Genomic DNA, 24676 nt, shown 5'->3' with positions numbered 1-24676 from the left:
TCTTTTACAAAGTTAGATTGATGAATAGTCATTTGAATTATGGTCATAAAGCACTGTTGCCATAGAAATATGAAAGGATTCACTATAACTGGATTTTTACTTTCTTGTTTTTAATATGTTGCTTAGTTACCAGGTATACTTTATATTTTTAGGGAAGGTTATTGCTAGATTTTATTTAGTTATTTAATCATTGAGCAGAATCATCAAGGCTTCTGGGGAACTATAGTCATGCTGTTGTCTACAGTCATTACCTGAGGTGGGGTCTTTGCCATTTCTGTTGCTGTAGTGATTAACAAGGATGAAAATGTAAACTGATATTTATAAGATAGCAAAATATATTAGTGGTATCAGAGAAATATTTCAGTGACCTTCAGTTATGGAAGTGTTTATAGGCAATGTCATAGTTTGGTTCATCTTTGTAGACATTTTTAAATACCCTTAAACTAGAAGATTAGTTATTTATTTTTATCTGGTTTCTTTTTCTTTTCTTTTTTTAATATATTCTTATTGATTTCAGGAAGGAAGGGAGAGGGAGAGAGAGATAGAAACATCAATGATGAGAGAGAATCATTGATTGGCTGCCGCCTGCATGCCCCACACTGGGGATCGAACCTGCAACCAGAGCATGTGCCCTGGCCAGGAATCAATCTGTGACTTCCTGGTTCATAGGTCAACGTTCAACCACTGAGCTATGCCAGCTCGGCCTTTTTTTTTAAACCAGGATTTGTTGTAGCTTTTAATAATGTATATAAGTATTAAACTAATTGGTTTACATAAGGAATCCTCTTAGGTTCAGGAGACAAAATACAATTCATATTCACTACTCAAAACTTATTTCAGATTCTTATTTAAATAACTGAAAATTTCAGTTGATAAAAGTAAATTTATAGTCTTAACTGACTACTTCAATTACCAAAAGAGCCTTCAGAATAGGGAAGAATTGTCCTTTTTTCTTTGATTTGTGACTTCTGGCAGATTAGTCTCATTGAGCATCTGTTTCTCTGTCTGGTGACCTTAGTACAATAAAGAAATAATCTTTTTTAAAATTGCTAAATGACTCCATTTTCCTTGTGCCCTTGACACATTCCTAATATAAAGATTTATATCTTAGTGTGATTTAAAAAACAAACAAACATATAAGCATTCTGTAAAAATGGCCACCTTTCCCCTTTTTTTGGCCTCCAGAAATGCCAGTCTCATGGGCATGCAGCTACATGGGGCCCCATGGTTAAGGCAATGTTCTATTACCAATACAAAATCCTCAATAATTTTTTTAGCAAGGTGTCCTACATTTTTTTTGTTTGTTTGTTTGTTGATTTTGCACTGGCCCCACAAATTATGTAGCTACTCCTGGTCCCCAGAAACTAGTTGTGATAACATTTTAATACATACTAAATAATAATTCTCTGTGTAATCCAAGTCTATAACCCTATAAACTTCCACAACTACAAAGGGAATCTTTGTACACAAATTTTATTAGAATATATTGTAAGGGAGAGAAAAAAATGTAGCTGACTTGGGTTACCTCATAGTAAACCTTTTCAATGTTAGCTCTCATAATAGAAGGTTGTTTGAAATTTGTTGTTTAGAACAAAATTCTATCATTTTAGAACACAAATTACTTGCTTAATGTACAAAAACACCCTACTAGATCACATAAATTCAAAGCAGGATTTAACTCGTTGTTTCATTACAGGTTATCAAGTTATGCCCAACCAGCAGCAAAACTACCAAGGAATAGTTGGAATTCAGCAACCCCAGAGTCAGAGCCTGGTTAGTGGCCAACCCAACAGCATAGGAAATCAGATTCAAGGAGTGGTCATCCCCTACCCTTCAGTGCCATCATATCAGGTACGTTATCACTCACCTCCTTTGGGTAGAGGTGATTTTGAATAAATAAAATGTATAGTTATGATGCATTGTCTCTCTTCTTTTAATATGGGATTAAAAGGTTACCAATGTTCTATAATACATAACTTTATAGTCTTACGAGTTTTATTAGTCATAGCAGTTTTGTTTTATCATTTTATTGCTTTATTCATTCGCTTCATTAATTTTTAGGGAAAAAATATTGAGCTACTTTGATGTTGACAAGTAAGTTTTGCCTGGCATTAACTGTGTTTCTGACTACCTAAGTATATAAGCAAGTATCTTACCCTATAATTCAGCCTCTTAAGGAAAGTGGAATGGGAGGGAAAATAGCAATGGAAATAGGTATTTGAAATAGTGAAATGGAATACAGGCTATCAGTGCTTATAGAATAGAGGAGATTGTACAGTTGCCCATGCTGGAACTGATTATTTCCCCCACCTCAATCCCAAAAGAAATTACATCTATTAAAAATGACATGGATTTTAATTTATAGTTCTAAAGTAGAAATACTGATTGTTTCATGAATAAGTCATATTTTTTATTATTGTAATGTGCCACATTTTCAGATATGTGTTTTACCTCCCTTCATCTTTTTGGAATGACTTGCAAGTGGGTTTGTTTTATTACCTCATAGAGGCCTGGTGCACGGATTCGTGCACTGGTGGGGTCCTTTAGCCTGTCCTGTGCCCTCCCATAATCCGGGACCCCTGGGGGGATGTCGGACTGCCAGTTTTGGCCCAGTCCGCGGATCAAGCCGAAACTGGCAGTCCCACATCCCCTGAGGCATGTAGTAGTGCGCAAAGTGGCAGGTGGCCAGGCACCACACCACTCCCACTCATCCTGGCCCCACTGTGCCTGCCGCCACTGCCGCTCAGTAGCGCGCTGCCACAGAGGCTTACACTGCCGCAGCGGCACTCACCAGCCGTGAGCTGGTGTCTGGTGCCCGTTAGTCACCTGAGCGGCACTTCCACTGTGGGAGTGCACTGACCACCAGGGGCAGCTCCTGCATTGAGCATCTGCCCCCTGTGATCAGAGCATGTCATAGCAACCGGTCGTTCGGTCACTTAGGCTTTTATATATATAGATGGTTTTCCGTAGCTGAGTCTAATGTTAAGAAATCCAAAGATCATTTTCATTCATCTCCCCAAGGTAAAAACAATCTAGTTGGAAAAATAAATGTACGTGTATGTTATCTAAACATAATTAGATTTGTGATAGTATTCAGACTGGTAACTGAATGAATCATGAAGATTAGGGACTTAATAAGAAGTATTCTGGGAAGATATAAACCTTAAATTATCTCTTAAAATAACAGGCATAAATTGGTTAGGAAGACATTCTGGGGATAGGGAAGTATATGAGCAAAGGTGCTAGTATATTCCATTTAATTCCAGAAAGTCAAAATTGAAATTAAAATGTAAAATGTGGAATTATCAAGGATGTCTAGTATTGAAGCCCCCTAATTATAGAAGGCAATTAAGGAAAAAAAGAAAAAAAATACATTCTGAAACTAGATATTTTTAAAGTCTATTTTTATTGATTTTAGCGAGAGAGGAAGGGAGAGAGAGAAGCATTGATGTGAGAAATATCAATCATTTGCCTCCTGCACGTACCCCAACTGGATTCAAACCTGCAGCCTGTGCATGTATCCTGATCCAGAATCAAACAGGCAACCTTTTGGTACACAGGATGATGCTCACCCAACTGAGCCACACCAGCCAGAACATGACAGTAAATTTTGCATCTTTCTTTTCTCATATTTTGCATGCTTTTTATTTTGTATCCTCCATGCATGAGCCTAGGTTCATCAGACTGCCCATCCCCTACTTTCTTCATAGCTAGACAGTCTACAGGATCAGTACCAAGGAATCTCCCTTCTCAAGAACCCTGGTCATGCTACCTAATCCAGTACATTGAGCATCTATTAGACAAGATGCCCAGGCACTGCATAAATAAGATTTACTCTTGGCCTTAGTGGCTCACAGTCTAGTGTAAGAAATATAATTTTTTTTGTGTGTGTTTTTTTTTTGTTAATCCTCACCCAAGGAAATTTTTTTCCATTGGTATTTAGAGAAAGTGGAAAGGAGAGGTAGAGACACAGAGAGAGAAACATTGATGTGAGAGAGACATCGATTGGTTGCCTCCCACACAATCCCAACCTAAGCCGGGGATTGAGGCTGCAACCCTTCACCCCATGGGCTGATGTCTAACCATTGAACAAAACTGGACAGGGCAAGGAATGTAATTTTTAAATAAAATATAACCTTGTTGGTGTCGTTTTAAAAATGGAGCTAGATATTAAAAATGCTTCAGAGCTAAGACAGTTATTATTTCCATAGCATACATTTTTATAAGCTATAAATTATTTTCCCATGGCATTTCATGTAATCCTCACACTGGGTGAATGATTATGGGAACTGTTATACTCTGATGAGCAATGAATGACAGCCTCTTTATACTTCCTCCTACATTTGGTAGATAAGCTGGATGGTCATAAACTGTTGCCTAAAAAATAAGCCAGAAAAGTAATCTGTCCTCAGTAGAGTGTATTCTGTAGCTGTACATTCTCAAGTACTGTTCCCTCTCTCTTTTAGTACTTCAATTTTCTTCGTTACCACTAGCTGTAGCAAGCATGTCAAACTCACGGCTGGCGGGCCGCACGCCTCATTTAAGTTTGCTATGCTTGAGCTATAGATTCTATAGTTTAAATCATGTAGATTGAGCTGTGTCATTCTTCCTAAATCTGCCCTGTATATGTATTAACTTAGTTACAACCAGAAATAATCCTATATAATAAAGATGTAATATGCAAATGGCTGTTACGCCATGAAGCATAATGATGGACCGCGTAACGACCAGATCACGGATCAGCAGGAGGGTGGGGCAGCGAGCTACAAGTGGGCGGTGGAGAGCTACAGGAGGGGGAAGGGCAGCAAGCTATGAGGGGGGATAGGGGGAACTGCAGGAGGGCCCGGCAGCAGGTGGAGAGCTACTGGAGGGCGACAGCGAGCTACTGGTGAGCTATTGGCGCACGGATTCGTGTGCAGGGCTACTAGTCCTATCTAATAATAGACAAATATGCAAATTGACCATACCTCCGACACACCCACAAGCCACGCCCACCATCCAATCAGAGCGAGTATGCAAATTAACCCAAACCAAGATGGCTACAACCACAGAGAGCAAGGTTTCCTAGGTAACAGAGGAAGCCAAGCTTTCCATAGCCGTTGCAGGCCTAAGCCTCCACTCAAGCTACAAAGTTTCAATTATAGAAGGTAAACAAATTCAAACAAATGGCGGCAGAATGGAGCTTAAGAGAGCAGGCCAGGGTTGCCGCCCGCAACAGGGGAAGCAAAGCTTTCCACACACCCTGGCCGGGCCCACCCGCTTAAGGCAACAAAGTTTCAATTATAACCCCAACACAAATGGCTGCGGGCCTCGGAGGGAGCCCCAGGCTTGGCTCTGCTCCAGGCTACAAAGTTTCAATTGTAGAAGGAAAATAAATTCCAGATACCAGGGCCTCTGCTTGGGTTGCCAGGGGGCGTGGCCCGCCTGCAAACCACCACAGGCCCCTCGCTCAGGCTGCCCCATGCCCCAAGGGAACCCCACCCTGATCAGGGACACTCTTCAGGGCAAACCAGCTGGCCCCCACCCCTGTACCAGGCCTCTATCCTATCTAATAAAAGAGTACTATGCAGATTGATCATCACTGAAACACACAATATAGCTGCCCCCATGTGGTCAAAGATCCTGCCCCCATGTGGACACAAGATGGCCACCACAAGATGGCCAGCAGGAGAGGGCAGTTGGGAGGGACCAGGCCTGCAAGGGAGGGCAGTTGGAGTTGATCAACCCTGCAGGAGAGGGCAGTTAGGGGTGACCAGGCCGGCAGAGGAGGGAAGTTGGGGGCAAACAGGCTGGCATTGGAGTGGTTAGGGGGTGATCAGGCTGGCAGGCAGAAGCGGTTAGGGGCAATCAGGAAGGCAGGCAGGCAAGCAGTTGGGAGCCAGCAGTCCTGGATTGTGAGAGGGATGCCCCAGATTGGAGAGGGTACAGGCTGGGCTGAGGGTCAACCCCCCTCCGTGCACGAATTTCGTGCACCGGGCCTCTAGTCTATATAATAAAAGCCTAAGCGACCTTTACGGTGGAACGACCAGAACAACCAGTCTCTATGATGCACACTGACCACCAGGGGGCAGATGCTCAACGCAGGAGCCGCCCCCTGGTGGTCAGTGTGCTCTCACAGCTAGTGAGCTCAGCTGTGATGGTGGGAGCCTCTCCCATCTCCGCTAAGGAGCAGCAAGCCAAGCAGTAAGGAGCAGTGAGCAGGTAGGCAGTAAGGAGTGAGGAGTCCCAGAGTGCGAGAGGGCGCACCACCCAAGTGCATGAATTTTGGGCACTGGGCCTCTAGTTATCTCAGAATGTTCACACTGCCTCCATAGACAAAAAGACTGAAATAATATTGTGTTACACTGAGTTGGATATATCACACTAGTAACTTTCTCATTACAATGATTGAGCCAAATTGAAAGTAATTAAGAGATTACTGTGTATTTTGAGAGGACCATTTACGTTTCAGAAACATGCTGTATAGGCCAGACTTAGAAGTTAATCATGAACTTAAAAATCACGGGGCCCAAGAATAGAGAACAGCACAAACTGAGGCTCTGAGCCAGGGGGCATGGATTCAAATCCTGGCTTCCCTACTTACTAGCTATACAATCTTGGACAAGTTACTTACCCTCTACTTCCCCATCTATAAAACAAGGATGATAAAAGTATCTTATTAGGGTTGTTAGAAAGATTTGATGTGCCCAGCCAGTGTGGCTCAGTGTTTGAGTGAACCAAGAGATCACAGTTCGATTCTAGTTCAGGGCACATACCCAGGTTGCAGGCTTGATCCCCAGAAGGGGATGTGCTGGAGGGAGCCAACCAATGTTTCTCTATCAATATTTTCATCTCTATCCCTCTCCCTTCCTCTCTCTCTAAAAATCAATAAAAACAAGGGGAGACATAGTAATACTTTCAACAATAAAGAATTTAAATTTAAAAATAAAATAAGTAGAAATTTTTAAAATAAAGATCCACTGTTCACCAAATGCCTACTGTGCTAGAACCTGTAAATGGATATTGTAATAAAGATAATACCTCCTGTGAGATGAAGGTGGCATCCTTTTTTTTTTTTTCCCCAGATAAGTGACTGGGATCTCAGAATAGTAAAGCTGTTTGCCCAATGTCACATAGTCAGCAAAGTGATGAAGCTGGTGGTATCACATCCATATTTGTTAAGCTTCAAGGCTCATACTCCTTCTGATCCACAGGGTATCTCACTGATGCCCTGAGTTTTACTCAGTTGTACTTGAAGTGAACTGTTACTCTTTCTATTTCAAATGGTCATTCTTATTTGGAAATAGCTTATTTTTTAAAATAACTTTTACTTAGGGGCATGAGTCTTATCTTTCTTTTTTTAAAATCTAATGCATCTAGCCTACTGTACAATTGATAAATGCTACTGAAAAACAATAGCTGGGGAAAAAAAAGAAATAAAGTGGTAGTGTTATGGCTAACTTATCAGGACAGCCTGTTGACAGTTTTAGCTTATTCCTTAATTAGTCATATAGTAAAACCTCGATATAATGGATTAATTCGGGCAACGGGGTGTCCGTTAAAGCTGAAAGCCCATTATATAATAAAATAGGTTTTCCAAATGTATATGTTAAAAAATTGACAAGTTAATTTACCTGTTTTATGTAAACACATTTGTTTAATTAAAATTAAGTATGTATGAAAAGTTTAATTTCACAGACAAGTTTTCTATTTATATTACTGTAATTTAAAATTCCTACTGAATAGGTCTAGTAAATGTATGCATTCACCAGTCACCTTGAATGAAAAAATGCACACGGCTGGGGGTGTGACTTAGCTAAGTGTACATCGGAACATCAGCCAGCATGTGTTAAAACTGCTGCAGAAAGTCATGCCAGGTGACAACAGAACCAATTACCCCGAGTGATGTGGTGTGATCACATGCTAGTCATTACCTGAACATTGTTTACGAATATTGTTTATGAGCAGTGTTACTTTTGGATATAAATATGTAGACTATAGTTGTAGATATATAATGTTTATATCGGCAAAATTACTACAGTGCTTTTCCCAACATATGGCCTATTTGCTAAAATTTGTTAAAAATAATAGTGAATTAATAACACACAAAAATAATGTTAATTTAATTATGAGCAAATCTTGGTTAAGGCCATTTTTAAATTAACAGAGTATTAATTTCCAGATATAACATATGGATCAGAAATTTTGTTCCTTAAAGTTCATAAATCAAGGTCCACAAAATCAAGGGTTTATTGTACTTGAAAAGTTTATGAAGGCTAGAGACATTAACATTTGCAAGAGTTTGAAGAACTTGTTCCCTTTAAATTGTCTTTCAAATTTTAGGTTTCACTGCCTCAAGGTTCTCAAGGAATTGCCCATCAGACTTATCAACAGCCTGTTATTTTCCCTAATCAATCTAATCAAGGATCTATGCCCACAACAGGAATTCCAGTTTACTATAGTGTCATTCCACCTGGCCAACAAAATAATTTAAGGTGAGTATGACTAAGAAAACTAATCCTATAGCTTCTCATTTTTTATCATGATTTTGGTCTGTTGCTAATTTTAAAGTTGCCTCAGGACATTACCTGAGATCATTCTCTAATGTAGAATAAAAAAAAACTATGATACACAATGAGGGGAAAAGGAGACATATGTAATACTTTAAACAATAAAGAATTTAAAATAATAAATAAATAAATAAACTTAAAAATTTTTTAAAAGAATAACTATGATATTTTTCTAATATTTCTTTTAGTCTCCTTTTACTTACCCACGTGGAATAAAATAGTTGGACATAGACCTTGGAGTTTAGAGCATTTGTTTGTCAATATTTAAGGGCTTTTATAGGAGTTTGATGAGAATATATTTCTTTTATAAAACATCAACAGCAAAATATACTGAAATTTTTCAGACTCTGGGAAGCTCATTTTTTATCAGTAAGGGGAGGGAGGTATATGAGAGAAGCAAATGATAGTAACTCTGCATTAAAGCAAGTCATGAATTATTCCATTAGCTACTTCAGCTTGGAAGAATAGAAGCTTCTCTGATAAACTTAATGTGTTAAAAATAGTAATTTTCCTTTGAATTGGGTACCTGTAGTTTTTGTTCAGAGTGTATTACAGTCCTTCAGTTATTCTCAGGACATCCCTGTGGGGTTGTCAGAGGGGCCTCAGTGCTCTTATAAGAAGAGGTCTTTAGTTATAATTGCTAATAAGAGGTTGCCACCCAGTTATGGTTATTGGTGGTATTTATGGGTAAAGAGGGGATTAACATACTTGCTTCAGTGAATCTGCTTGGGAAATGGGACTTGGCTCTCATTTTATGTGTTGTCAGAAACACACACACACCCCATCCCCCGAGGAATTCGCATGGCTCTGTGGCTGCCACAGGTTAAAGAGGCCTGGACCAGAGTAGAAGCTTAGTAAATCCATACTAAATTAAAACACTTCTTTAATGACAAAGGCCAACTTGCACATAATTAATTCTCATTTATATACCATATTATTGGCCTTAATATTATTTTGTTTCTGTAACTCTATATACTTTTTAAATTTTTTATTAAAATTTTTTATCACTGAATTATTATGCTTGTTGACACAGTGAAGCAATCAATATAAAGATGTGTAAAACGAAAGCTAACTCTCATGTTCCCACTCTGGTCACCAGTACTCACTCACAAGCTGTTATGCATTCTGTTTGTATTGGCCTGCTCAAATATATGTGCATATAAATACATATTTATATATATTGGAATTGGTTGATAGGTTCTAGTGAAATAGACATTATCTTGCATTTTTCCCTTATTAATATATCATGAAATCAGATAAATAAGTATTAGTCTAAAACATTCTGTTATGGTTTTGTTATGATCTTTTTTCCCCATCTGATTTCTTTACAAACATAATCTTCTCTAATAAAATGGTAATATGAAAATTAACCATCACTCCGCTACATAAGCCATGCCCACCAGCCAATCAGGGCGAGTATGCAAATGAACCCAAACCAAGATGGCTACAGCCACAGAGAGCAAAGTTTCCCAGGTAACAGAGGAAGCCAAGCTTTCCATAGCCTTTGCAGGCCTAAGCCTCCACTCAAGCTACAAAGTTTCAATTATAGAAGGTAAACAAATTCAAACAAATGGCGGCAGAATGGAGCTTGAGAGAGCAGGCCAGGGTTGCTGGCGGCAACAGGGGAAACAAAGCTTTCCGCACACCCTGGCCGGGCCCATCCGCTTAAGGCTACAAAGTTTCAATTGTAGAAGGTGAATTAACTGCCACAGAAATGGCTGCCGCCCCAGAGGGAACAGCAGGCTTAGCTCCGCTCCAGGCTACAAAGTTTCAATTGTAGAAGGAAAATAAATCCCAGATACCAGGGCCTCTGCTTGGGTTGCCAGGGGGCGTGGCCCGCCTGCAAACCACCACAGGCCCCTCGCTCAGGCCGCCCCACACCCCAAGGGAACCCCACCCTGATCCAGGACACCCTTCAGGGCAAACCAGCTGGCCCCCACCTGTGCACCAGGCCTCTATCTTATCTAATAAAAGAGTAATATACAGATTGATCATCACTGCAACACACAATATAGCTGCCCCCATGTGGTCAAAGATCCTGCCCCCATGTGGACACAAGATGGCCACTACAAGATGGCCAGCAGGGGAGGGCAGTTGGGAGGCACCCGGCCTGCAAGGGAGGGCAGTTGAGAGGGACCAGGCTTGCAAGGGAGGGCAGTTGGAGGTGATCAACCCTGCAGGAGAGGGCAGTTAGGGGTGACCAGGCCGGCAGAGGAGGGCAGTTGGAGGTGATCAACCCTGCAGGAGAGGGCAGTTAGGGGTGACCAGGCTGGCAGAGGAGGGAAGTTGGGGGCAAACAGGCTGGCAGGGGAGCAGTTAAGCATCAACCAGGCTGGCAGCGGAGTGGTTAGGGGGTGATCAGGCTGGCAGGCAGAAGCGGTTAGGGGCAATCAGGAAGGCAGGCAGGCAAGCAGTTGGGAGCCAGCAGTCCTGGATTGTGAGAGGGATGTCCCAGATTGGAGAGGGTACAGGCTGGGTTGAGGGACAACCCCCCACCGTGTATGAATTTCATGCACCGGGCTTCTAGTTTTACATAAATGAGATCTTGTCATACAGGCAGTTTTTTGTTGTTCTACTTGGATCATTTCCCACACACACACAGTCTGGGTAACCCATGTTTCTATGCTGGTCTGTGTCCTTTTTCACTTTTCTCTTTGCACCTAATTATATACTAACATAGATGTGGGTATGAAAACATGAGCAAAATTAATTAGCACAAGCACATGAAATGGAGTTTATAATTTTACATATAAATTAGACAAACTTTTTTTTTTTTATTGACCTCAGAGAGGAAGGAGGAGGGAGAGAAAGAGAGAAACATTAATGATGAGAGAATCACTGATCAGCCACCTCCATGCATGCCCCACTGGGGATCGAGCCCACAACCTGGGAAATGTGCCCTTATCCGGAATCAAACATGGGATCCCTCAATCCACAGGCCAACACTCTATGCATTGAGCCAAACCAACTAGGGCTAAAACTTTTTTTAATGTGGTTGTTTGTATTTATGTATATGGTATCTATATCCTATCTAATAAAGAGGGAATATGCTAATTGACCCTCACACCGTCACAAAGATGATGGTGCCCACAGCCAATAATGCTGATTGACTGCCATGCCCTCAAAGATGGCAGCCCCCACAGCCACAAGATGGCAGCACCCAGTCCCCTCAGCCCCACTGGGGTCCCCCAGCCGCCCAGGGCCGGCCCGAGGCACAGGCAAGCCTCGGATGGCGGCTGCCCAGCCGCCCGAGGCTCAGGTAACCAGGGCCACCTGAGGCTTACGGTGCCAGCAGTGGCAGCAGCAGAGGTGTGATGGGGCATCGTCTTCCCCTGATTGCCAGGTTGCCTAACGCCCCTGAGGGCTCCTGGACTGTGAGGGGGGCAGGCCAGGCTGAGGGACCCCCCCCTCCAGTGCATAAATTTTCATGCACCAGGCCCCTAGTCTATATATATAAAAGGCTAAGCGACCGTCCAGCCAACTGACCGGCTGGTAGGTAGAATGCGCACTGACCACCAGAAGGCAGACGCTCAACACAGGAGCTGCCGAGCGACAGCAACTTTGCAGAGTGCCCTCTTGCACTCTGGGATCCCTCGGGAGATGTCGGAGAGCCGGTTTCAGTCTGATCCCTGCAGGCCAGGCCAAGGGGTCCCACCTGCCGGAGGGACCCCCGCTCATTCCACAGACAACCTTGGAGCCACAGCGCAGCTGGCTGCGGAGGGACTGCGGGAGGTTGGCTCCAGGGTATGTCGGCCCTTCTCACCCAGTTCCACCCTGCCAACCACCTTCTAATTAATTTCTTTTCAATGTGCACAAATCCATGCACCGGGCCATTAGTTTGTATATGATGAGAGAGTTTAATCCATTTATGATTAGTATTTAGTATTACAACTAATACAGTAGATTTTTTTTCTGCCAGCTTATGTTTGTTTATTTTACCACACGGTACTTATAACTGCATGCCTGGTTGGTTGTAGTGCCATTTTATCAGAAGCCCAAATCTATGGCATATTCCTTGAGGCTCTTCATCATGGAATCTCACTAATCTGATAACATCAGGGCAAGAGATGGTCTAATTAGCTACTTTTTTTGGATCAGTGAATCTTGTGCCATTAGGCATTAGTTATCATGATATGATTATTAAGAACACAGCTTTGAAATCTAAACAAAACCTGACTTCAAGCCTGTGCAACTTTAGGCAACTTAGACTTTTTGCACTTTGGTTGTCTTGTTTATAAAATAGGGAAAATACTTCACAGGATTGGTGTGAGGGATTACATGTCTATACTTTGTGTATGGAAATTCCATATTCTAAAATAGATACTTGCCTGTATTCTTAAGTAGAGCACACTAAAAATAGTTAAACTATTTGTTGCTGATTCGGAGCCACAGTCTTGAGCATCAGTGATTATATTGTGTCCCCGCAGTATTTTGAAGCATATAAGGAATATTTTCACTTATAGATGCTCTTTGATTTATGATGGGGTTAAGTTCTGATAAACCCATCCTAAGTTGAAAATATCATAAGTAGAAAATATTTTTAATACATCTAACCTACATAATAGCTTAGCCAGCCTACCTTACATCATAGCTTAGCCAGCCTACCTTAAACATGCTCAGAATACTCACATTAATCTACAGTTGGGCAAAATCATCTAACAGTGAATACACTATAGAGTGTCAGTTATTAACCCTTGTGATCATATGCCTGACTGGAGCTACAGCCACTGCTGCTGCCCAGCATCAAAGAGTGTATTGTGCCCGGCTGGTGTTGCTCAGTGGTTGAGCTTCAACCCATGAGCTGGAAGGTCCCTGGTCCAATTCTGCTCAGGGCACATGCCTGGGTTGTGAGCTCAGCCCTCGGTGGGGGACGTGCAGGAGGCCCAGGCCCAGACCAGGGCTGCATATTGAACCCGCAACCCAGGTACTGCACTTGACCAAGAATCAATCATGTGACCCTTTGGTGCATAAGCCGATGCTCTAAATGCTTAGCCACACCAGCCAGGGCCTCTCCAGTTTTTTATTTTCCCTCTGTGTTCTTCAGCTTACATAATTACTACTAACTCAAGATAGACGATTTCTATGTCTTTATTAACCCTTTGCACTCGCTTGCTTTTTTCTCGATTCCTTTATTCTAATGCTAACCATGTCGAGTCACACTCAACATCCGAGTGCAAAAGGTTAATATTTTCTAATTGTTTGTTTTTTTTAATATATTTTATTGATTTTTTACAGAGAGGAAGAGAGAGGGATAGAGAGTTAGAAACATCGATCAGCTGGGTTATTTTAGTGACATCTATTTAATTCCCCCTTTCACTCCCCGCTCCCTCACCTCCAGGGTTCAGCCTCTGATGCTGTTCTCAAGCAGGGAAAGCTTTGGGTATTCTCATAGTAATCCTGGGGTGACAGTGGTTTTGGCAGGACTCTGTTCCTTTCTTCCTTGACAACACCCAGCTGTTAAACTCCACTAACTGCCAGCTCCTTACTCTGCTGTTTTCAACAATGCCTGATTCATAAGTTGCTCTACAAAATATTCCAATTAAAATATGGCTCCTGTGAAGGAGAAATTTCTGGGGTCAGTGTTTGATTTTTATTCTGATCTCAGGAAGGCTCTGTCCAGCTCTCTTTTTACCTGGTTTCCTCCTTCAAACCAGCAGGCCTAAGTTTAGCCTGAATCCTGAATCACCTCACAGTTGTCTACTACAATCTGTACTATTCTTTTTTTTTTTTTAAGATTAGTAGGGTTTTTTTTTAATTTATTTTAGATAGAGGAAGGGAGAGGGATGGAGAGATGGAAACATCAATGAGAGAGAAACATCGATTGGCTGCCTCTTACATGCCCCCCACCAGGGATCAAGCCAAAACCCAGGCATGTGCCCTGAGGAATCGAACCAGGGACCTTTTGGTTCATGTGTCAATACTCAATCACTGAGCCACACCACCCAGGCCAGCCTGTACTATTCTTGAGATTACCCTAGGCTTGAACTTCTTCCCTCTCTGTTTCAATTGAAGTCAGTTCTTTTGAGAAGACATTAGGTGCTATCTGTTTTATGGCCTGTTTTCTCCCCAGAAAATTTTCTGGAGCTGGGGATGTGGACATTGGTAAGCTTCTCTCCAAGTGGCAACGTCCTTTATGATCTGAGCACTTGAAAAGTGAGGGACCAAAGCCTAGGGTCCTAAGCTTGCCTTTCCTGACATGGAATCACCACTTCAAGAGCTGGGGCAAAAGTGATCATGCCTTGCCCTGGCTGGTGTGGCTCAGTGGCAAAGCGTTGGCCTGCACGCTGAAGGGTCTTTGGTTAGATTCCCGGTCAAGGGCACGTACCTGGGTTGCAGGTTCATTCCCCTGTTGGGACACATATATATAGGAGGCAACCAATCGATGTGTTTCTCTCTCTCTCTCTCTCTCTCTCTCTCTCTCTCTCTCTCTCTCTCTCTCTCTCTCTCTCTCTTCCTCTTTCTCTTTCTCTTCCCTCATTCCTCCCTTTCACTCTCTCTAAAAATCAATGGAAAAAATATCCTCAAGTGAAGATTAACAACAACCAAAAAGTGATCAGGCCAGGGCCCCAGTATTCTCAGTATGTCATATCTCAGTATGTCAATAGACCTTCTGTTTCATAAGTGGGGGTTAGGGGGGAAGGAGTTTCCATCTATCAACTTCAACAACAGGTACCTGGAGGCAGGGGGACAAAACTGACATATTGCTTCTCCTAGGAAGAAAGCCCTTCGTGTGCTGTGGGAGAGGGAGCTCTGTGTTCCTGACTACAAGTTGTCTGGAGTAGACTTTGTATGTTAATGAATCTGGGCAAGGAACAGAGGAAGCATCTTGATTCAAATATAAGACCCACGTTTCTAATCATGTTTTTAAAGGTGTTCTTATTTGCTGTTCATCCTGTGGTCCATTTCCAGCGACTTTAAGTAGTTGCATTTTTATAGTTTTCACCAGTTTCAGTGGGGTGCAGGTTAACAGAACTCATGCTGTCATAACAGAAGTCGTTTTGTAATAGTTGAATTTTTAATTAAAAAAAAAATGAAATTATAGTATTGTGGCATTCTGTCTTTTGAAATTATACATAAAAGATTTGGCGAAACTGTTTGGGGAATTGGATCTCTGTTCTTAGTTGTATAAGCAGTGTCCTCATTGCCAAGGCATTTTTATGGCCTCACTCAGGAGGCAACTTAATAAGTAGCTAAATTATTTCCAAAAGAGCAGCTTAGGATCAGCTGTACTGGGGAGATATTTTCCACCACTTCAGTGTACTACTAAAGTTATATATCCAGCAGGCCCACTGACACAACTGCTTTTGATGTTAACTGGTTCATTCTACTGTGTCGGTCAGAATATGGCCCCTCTCAAAATCCAGCATTCTCCGAGGAGCACGAGGGATAACATTGTGGTTGAATGTGTTTAATAGCTGCCCTGCCCTTGCTAGTCTGGTTAGTGGTTAGAGCATTGTCCCTCACACCAAAGGGTCCCAGGTTCTATTCCTGGTCAAGGGCATTTACCTGGGTTTCAGATTTAATCCCCTGACCCCCAGTCATGGTGCCTGTGGGAGGCAACCAGTTGATGTGTCTTTCTCACATTCTCTCTTTCCCTCTCCTTCTCCCTCATTCCCTTCCCTCCCTCCTTTTCATTCTCTAAAAAAAAATCAATGGAAAAAAGTATCCTCAGGTAAGGATTAACCTTTTGCACTCGGATGTCGAGTGTGACTCGACACGGTTAGCATCAGTAGCAGCTCTTTTTATACTCTTTGAATGTATCAATAATTTGAAATATTAAAAAATCCAAATAAATAAGTTTGTATGAAAAGAAACTCCAGTTTTTTATTCTGCCGCGCTTTGTAAAATCTGGGGTATTTAAAAAATTAAATCCCGAGTAGAATAAAGGAATCGAGAAAAAAGCAAGCGAGTGCAAAGGGTTAACAAATAATAAAAAATAATAGCTGCCTTTACAGTTCTCAAGCCAAAGGCATCTTTTATGTAAAATGTGTAGTATAGACCCTTGGGTCTCACACAAGCACTTAACAAATACAAAGTTCATTTTTAGGGAAAATATGAACTCTTACTGCAGGTAATTCTGCATACTACCTATCCTCCTATATAATAAATAGGTAATATGCAAATTGACCATCACTCCAACACACAAGCTGGCCAGCAGGAGAGGGCAGTTGGGGGCAACCAGGCCTGCAGGGGAGGACAGTTAGGAGCGACCAGGCTGGCAGGGGAGGGCAGTTAGAGGTGACCAGGCCAGCAGGGGAGGTCAGTTAGGGGCAATCGTGCCTGCAGGGGAGCAGTTAGGCGTCGATCAGGCTGGCTGGGGATTGGTGAGGAGGTGATCAGGCTGGCAGGCAGAAGCGGTTAGGCACAATCAGGCAGGCAGGCAGGCAGGCGAGCGGTTGGGAGCCAGCAGTCCTGGATTGTTAGAGGAATGTCCGACTGCCTGCTGGGATAGGGCCTAATCAGGCAGTCGGACATCCCTCGAGGGGTCCCAGATTGGAGAGGGTGCAGGCTGGGCTGAGGGACACCCCCACCCCCATGCACGAATTTCGTGCACTGGTCCTCTAGTTATCTAATAGGAGATAATCCTCTCTTAGGCAAGATTTCCACCCCAGCCCCTCAGGTCCCTAGTAAAATATGAACTGTGTCTTATACTAGTATCTTGTTTCAAAGGACTAGATTCCTCTATGATTAACTACTTGCTTTAAATTCATCATAATCATAGAATACAATTAGGATATGTTTGTAGTCCAGCACCTGCCAAAGGCTTAAATGCTTTCTTCCTTTATCATTCTGGCAGAATTGTAGATTCCTCTTGGTCCACCATTTTATCTTGGCTGTCAGGAAACAGATAGATTGGAGTTCTCAGTAAAAGCAACAATCTTGTCCCACATGTCCCAACTCCTTTTTGTTTTGTTAAGTATTTTTCTGACTTTTAGTCTATTTGGTTATTTTAAATATTTCACATTTGGGATAGGTGAACTATAAGTAAATATTTCTATAAACTTGAGCATTTAACTGGAAAGCCCAGAAAAATAGGCCATTTGCATTCAAGGGAAAAATCCAAAATTTTTTCCAATAAAAGTTTCATTTGACATTAATTTCATTAACTGAGTATATAGTTTGGTCAAATTCTAAATAGTTGAAAGTTTATTTACATTGTCCTAAATAGATACCCTTATCACAAAAATTTACAGTGTAGAAATCACCTTGACTTGCAAAAAGCTTATAAGGCAGAAAGCTAGTATATTCTTCCAGAGACAGCAAGACTGGCTGAGCATCTGACCCTCAAATTAAATGAAGGTTTATATTGCAGAAAATCAGTATAGCTGTCCTCACCACACTCCCTGGCATCTGTCAAAGATTTCTGAAGGAGATTCAGATTATTAGTTAAAATTAAATCGCTGATACAACATTTAAAAGTCTAACTTTTCAGGCATTTGTCATAGAATATTTTTAGTGTTTATTTTTTGTAATTAGAAAATACATGCATGCCTTTTTGGAAAATAAAAAAATATATAAATTTTCAAGAATAAAAAAAATCAGCCATAGTCCCATAATCCTAAATTGAGTACTGTTTTCATATTCAGATTTTTCTGTAAGTCTTTTTCCTTTTCATATATAATTTTAACATAGTTAAGATTCTACTGGATATATTTTGTTCATTTGATACAGTGTTTTGCCATGTCATTAAAATTTTCTTTGTAAATATAATTTTTAATGATTACACTGCTCAATTTTATAAATATGCAAGAATTTATTTAGCCTGTTATAGACATGTAGGACATATCCTTTTTTCTTTTTTTTTCCCACTTTATTGATTCATCTTGAGTGCAACTTGAATTTCTTCCTTGGCATAGAGTCCATAGAGGGTAAGGCTTAGAGGGTAATTGAACAGGTCAAAGATATGGTGTTGTTGGGTTTCTTTTTGTTGTTTTTTCTGCCCGGCTGGTTCAGTAGTTTAGTGCCAACCCATGAACCAGGAGATCACAGTTCGGATCCCAGTCAGGGCACATGCCTGGGTTGCAGGCTCAATCCCCAGTAGGAGGCTTGCAGGAGGCAGCTGATCAATGATTCTTCTCATTGATATTTCAATCTCATCCTCCTTCTTCCTTCTTCTGAAGTCAATAAAAACATTTTTTTTATTTTTTATTTTAATGTTATTTTGTTGTTTTTGTTTGTTTGTTTTAATATATTTGTATTGAGCCCTAACCGGTTTGGCTCAGTGGATAGAGCGTCGGCCTGCGGACTGAAAGGTCCCAGGTTCGATTCTGGTCAAGGGCATGTACCTTGGTTGCAGGCACATCCCCAGTAGGGGGTGTGCAGGAGGCAGCCGATGGATGTTTCTCTCTCATCGATGTTTCTAACTCTCTATACCTCTCCTTCCTCTCTGTAAAAAAGCAATAATATATATATATTTGTATTGATTTCAGAGAGGAAGGGGAAGAGAGGGAGATAAAAACATCAATGATGAGAGAGGATCATGATTGACTGCCTCCTGCGTGCCCCCTACTGGGGATCGAGTCCCCAACCCAGGCATGTGCCCTTGACCAGAATCGAACCTGGGACTCTGCAGTCCACAGTCCAACCCTCTATCCACTGAGCCAAACTAGCTAGGGCTCAATATTATTTTGTATTGGTTTCAGGTGTACAGCTTAGTGATTAAATAGTCATATACTTTACATAGTGTTTCTCTTGATATTTCCAGTACCCCAACTGATAACATACATAGTCATCTCAATATTATTGACTATATTCCTTATGCTTTACTTACATTCCCTTGACTATTTTGTAGCTACCAATTGTGCTTCTTAACCCCTTCTCCTCTTTCACCCAGTCCCAAACCCCTCTCCCCTCTGACAACCAGCAGTTCACTCTCTCTGTCTTTAGTCTGTTTCTGTTTTGTTCATTTATTTTGTTCTTTAGATTTCCATATAAGTGAAATATGGTATTTGTCTTTCTCTGACTGAGTTGAGTGACTTATTCACTGAGCATAGTACTATCCTCTAGGTCCATCCATGCTATTGTAAATAGTAAGATTTCATTCTATTTTATAGCCAAGTAATATTCCATTGTATATATAGGTACCAGAGCTTTTTTATTCACTCATCTATTGATGGACACTGGGTTGCTTCCAAGATATAACCTTTTTTTAAGGTCCTTGGTACCTTTTGATAAAATCTTCCTTTGATTTACAATCCCAGTGGCTACTGACTCGTTGTTTTTGTGTGTGTGTGTTTTTTTTCATGGCTTTTATTTTTATTTTTTTAAATTGATTTTAGAGAGAGAAAGGGAGAGAGAGAAAGACAGAAACATCAATGATGAGAGAGAATGATTGATTGGCTGCCTCCTACACGCCCCCCCACTGGGGGGTCGAGCCCACAACCCAGGCATGTGCTCTTGACCGGAATTGAACCCAGAACCCTTCAGTCCACAGGTTCTATCCACTGAGCCAAACCAGCTAGGGCTACTGACTCATTTTTATTGTTTTCATAAATGGTGATGTATCTCATTTTAATTTGGTTCTTTGATTATTAATGAAGTTGTATATTTTTTATTTGTATTGCTCCAGTAATTTATTTCCTCATTTTTACTGTATTTTGGAATCAAAGCCATGATGGGAAAAAATGATAATCACATTACATATTTTTAAATCAGAAACCGAATCAGAAGCCTACTGCAGTTTACCAAAGTGAAGAATTAAAAATATATATATGACCTTTTATGAATGCCTAAAAATGGCCTTTTATGAGGCAGTATCGATGCCACTTTGATTAGATCATGTTAATTATCTGGCATGCCATAGTATGGGTGAAAAGTAATGCTTGGTATTAGATATATTTATTAGATACTCTTGCAAATTCAAGTTATGTTGCATTCCTATCTATTTTAATGACTTTTGATATTAAATACTTGGGTTTGAGTTCAAACTCCACTAATTTTGTATGACTTTAACATTTATTTGACTGTCAGCTCTCTCATGAATATCACCTGTCTTGCCAAACTATGATAAAAAGACTTGGCCAAATAATTCAAAATACAAATAAAAAATATACAACTTCATTAATAATCAAAGAACCAAATTAAAATGAGATACATCACCATTTATGAAAACAATAAAAATGAGTCAGTAGCCCTAGCTGGTTTGGCTCAGTGGATAGAACCTGTGGACTGAAGGGTTCTGGGTTCAATTCCGGTCAAGAGCACATGCCTGGGTTGTGGGCTCGACCCCCCAGTGGGGGGGCGTGTAGGAGGCAGCCAATCAATCATTCTCTCTCATCATTGATGTTTCTGTCTTTCTCTCTCTCCCTTTCTCTCTCTAAAATCAATTTATAAAAATAAAAGCCATGAAAAAAAAAAACAACACCACCTTATCATAGAAGATTATAGGTGAACATTGTAGAAAACCCAAAAGAAGAAACTTGTTGGGTATTTATGTCATTTGTCAATCTCCGTTGCTCGCATGTATGTCAAACATGCGACCCATCAGCCGGGCGTTTGACATGCTTGCTGTAGAGGTATTTTAGAGCAATTTGATTGGCTGTTCCATACACTGAAAAGAAACTCCTAAAAAGTATGGCAAAACAATTGGTGTAAGTGGCAAGACTCAGTTTTGTTGCCATGACATTTAATACCTTTGAAAGTTTATATTAATTCGTTTTAATTTACACATTCATAGGTTTTAAGTCAGTACTTTTTTAAAAAATACATTTTTTTTTTTTTATTTCAGAGAAGAAGGGAGAGGGAAAGAGAAATAGAAACATCAATGATGAGAGAATCTTTGATCAGCTGCCCCCTGCACACTCCCCACCAGGGATTGAGCCAGCAACCCAGGCATGTGCCCTGACTTCAAATTGAACCAGCGACCTCCTGGTTCATAGGTCAACACTCAACCACTGAGCCATACGGGCTGGGCTAAGTCAGTATTTTTCAGGAAGTTTCAGACCAAATAGGTCATGAGACTGATACTTTATTTTTCTATTCAAGAGTAGAATATGAACTTTAAGGATTAGGCCTGGTATTTATTTTTTTAAATATATTTTTATTGATTTTAGAGAGGAAGGGAGAGGGGGAGAGAGGGAGAAACATCAGTGATGAGAGAGAATCAGTGATCTGCCACCGAGCCCACTGAGCCCATGACCCTGGTATGTGCCAGGAATGGAACTGTGACCTCTGGTTCTTAGGTCAATGCTCAACCACTGAGCCACACCAGCTGGGCCTGGTGTTTTACTTTAAGAAGTCCCCTTCTTTCTATTTCTGTCTTGTCTTACAAAGGAGAAATTTTTGAAGTCGCTCCCTTTTGTGAATATTATATATTTGTGGTTTTTTGTTTGTTGGTTTTGTTAATCCTCACCCAAGGATATTTTTCCCATTGATTTTTTTTTTTTTTTTTAGAAAGTAGAAAGGGGGGAAGAGGGAGGGAAGGAGAGAGGGTGGGAGAGACACATCAATTGGTTACCTCCTGCACATGCCCCTGGGATGAACCTGCAACCCAGTTACGTGCCCTTGACCAGGTATCAAACCCGAGACCCTTTGGTGTGCAGGGTGATGCTCTAACCGCTGAGCAATACCAGCCAGGGCCTTAAAGTGAGAGTGGTATTTAAAAGCTGACTCCTATGCTTTTTTTTTTCTCTAATGTGTTATATTTCTGCCTATGTAGAAGGCAAATTAGATCATTGAAAATAGGTATTTAAGAGATTTAAGAGGGCTGCTTATTGTCAAGTATGTGTGCCTTAAAGTGTCTTTTTCTTTATTGGGGGAGATTAGTAGTCTTAGAACTCAGTTTTGTAATTCATTTACCTAATCTAAGGGATAATCAAAACCAAAACCCACTAGACTGGTAAACTGGAATAACAATTTTTAATTTAGTGATATGGGACATATCGCTTATCTCAGTGACTTGGGGCTTCTGGTTCCTATTCTTGGTGGCCTCCTATCACCCATGTGTCTCATAACTTGATTAGGCCATTAGAATGTGTTTAGTGAACAAGATCAGGGTGTGAAGCACTACATGGCCCTAGGGTACATTTACCCCAGTTAGAACCAAAAAATCCTTTCAGCTTTTGGCAAAATTTTCTATTTTCCCTAGTAATGCCACATTTACTAGTACAAATTGTCAAGCTGCTGTATTATTTCCACAGGCAGCAAATACTCCCATAAACACAGTCCAATCATAATTAATTTCAGAAAGTACTATTTTTATATTTTGTCATATGGTCCAAACTTACTTTTTATGAAATCTTTCCTTTACACTTTTTTCTTTTTCCCTTTTATTGAACCACACTGAGTTACTGCCACTAAAAAACAATAAAACTTTAATTCTTACTAACTGAAGAATTGTCACCTGAATTAGAGAATCATTTCATAGCATTTTATTGTGGACATTTTTAAATATTTATAATGAGAGTGTACTCTATATACTCATCACTTAGCTTCTACAGTTATTAACTAATGATTAATCTCTTTTGATCTAAACTTCTATTTCATCCTCCTCCCATATTCTTTTGAAAAAAATCCAGATTTCATATAATTTCATTCATGAGTATTTCAGTATAAGTATCCCTAAAACGTGTGGTTTTTAAAAATATTTATTGTTTTTAGGTAGGGGAAGCAGAGAGAGAGAAGCATCACTTTGTTTTTCCATTTATTCATGAATTCATTGGTTGATTCTTGTATGTACTTTGACCCAGATTGAAGCCCCAACCTTGGTGTATTGGGATGACGCTCTAACCAACTGAGCTACCTGGCCAGGGCTAATGAAAGGTTTTTTAAAAACTCACATAATTATAAAAACAAAACAAAACACATAATTATAATACTTTTTCACATCTTTAAAAATTTAACAGTTGGTTTCTTAATTATATCAAATACCCAGTTGATATTGATATTTCCAACTGACCCATAAATATTGCTTGTGTTTTTACACATTTGTCTTATAGAGTGTCCCAACGTCAGGATTTTCCTAATTTTGTCATCATGGTGTTTTTTTTGTTTTGTTTTGTTTTGTTTTGTTTTGTTTTAAATGTATTTTATTGATTTTTTACAAAGAGGAAGGGAGAGGGATAGAGAGATAGAAACATCGATGAGAGAGAAACATCGATCAGCTGCCTCCTGCACACCTCCCACTGGGGATGTGCCCGCAACCAAGGTACATGCCCTTGACCGGAATCGAACCCGGGACCTTTCAGTCCGCAATCCGACACTCTATCCACTGAGCCAAACTGGTTAGGGCATGGTGTTTTTTAATATGTCTCCCAGTATTCTCTATAATTCAGTAGTTGGATCTAATATGATAATTGTAATGCATTATATGAAATGTAAGTTTAAAAAGCTTGTAAAGCTAGATTCAGAAATAATACTATGTAAAGAAAGTTTATTTAAATGATGAAAAAAGAGTGGTAAATAATAGGGTTTATATTACAATTAAGGTTTCTGATTACTCGAGAATTCTCAGAAAGAATTAATAGTATCTATGATTTGAAACTGTTTTCCTGAAAGAATTTGCTAAAAAAAGAAAACTTTAAAGACTTACTATGACAAATTGCATATTAGACTCTAAAAGACTTATTGTTGACAAATATGGCAATAACTTCATGGTTTTATGCTAACCACCTTTTTTGTTTTTGTCAGTATTTAGGTTAGCGTATGTCAGAATCATGTTCTCAGATAGTACATTTTTAAACAATATAATATTTTTTCTGAATCTCGTCATTGTCAAACTGCATATTCTGTTTTCTAAAATACAGCTTAGTGCCAAAACCGGTTTGGCTCAGTGGATAGAGCGTCGGCCTGCAGACTCAAGGGTCCCAGGTTCGATTCCGGTCAAGGGCATGTACCTTGGTTGCGGACACATCCCCAGTAGGGGGTGTGCAGGAGGCAGCCGATCGATGTTTCTCTCTCATCGATGTTTCTAACTCTCTATCCCTCTCTCTTCCTCTCTGTAAAAAATCAATAAAATATATTTTTAAAAATAAATAAATAAAATAAAATACAGCTTAGTGAGATCCAAAAAAATTACCTTTTTTATTTTACGAAGTTAGTTATTTTTAAGTAACTATTAGAACAATACAAAAGGCATATTTAGAATAATTTGTAAAGAAATAAGAGCAGTGGAATTAGTTGTTTTTTTC

At 40.3% G+C, this 24676-nt stretch overlaps 1 protein-coding gene across 6 annotated transcripts in view; it reads left to right on the top strand.

The window, feature by feature from the left end:
* R3HDM1 (R3H domain containing 1) overlaps positions 1–24676 on the top strand; it is a 126999-nt gene that overhangs the window by 81040 nt on the left and 21283 nt on the right. For all 6 annotated transcript variants that reach the window (XM_079781902.1, XM_079781900.1, XM_079781899.1 and 3 more), the window contains 2 exons: positions 1697–1851; positions 8323–8474. In XM_079781902.1, coding sequence (XP_079638028.1) covers positions 1697–1851; positions 8323–8474 — 307 coding nt within the window. The remainder of the gene's footprint in view (positions 1–1696; positions 1852–8322; positions 8475–24676) is intronic.

Source organism: Cnephaeus nilssonii (genome assembly GCF_951640355.1).
Source record: "Cnephaeus nilssonii genome assembly, chromosome: 10".
NCBI lineage: Eukaryota > Metazoa > Chordata > Mammalia > Chiroptera > Vespertilionidae > Cnephaeus > Cnephaeus nilssonii.
This window is presented reverse-complemented; position numbering and strand designations above follow the sequence as displayed.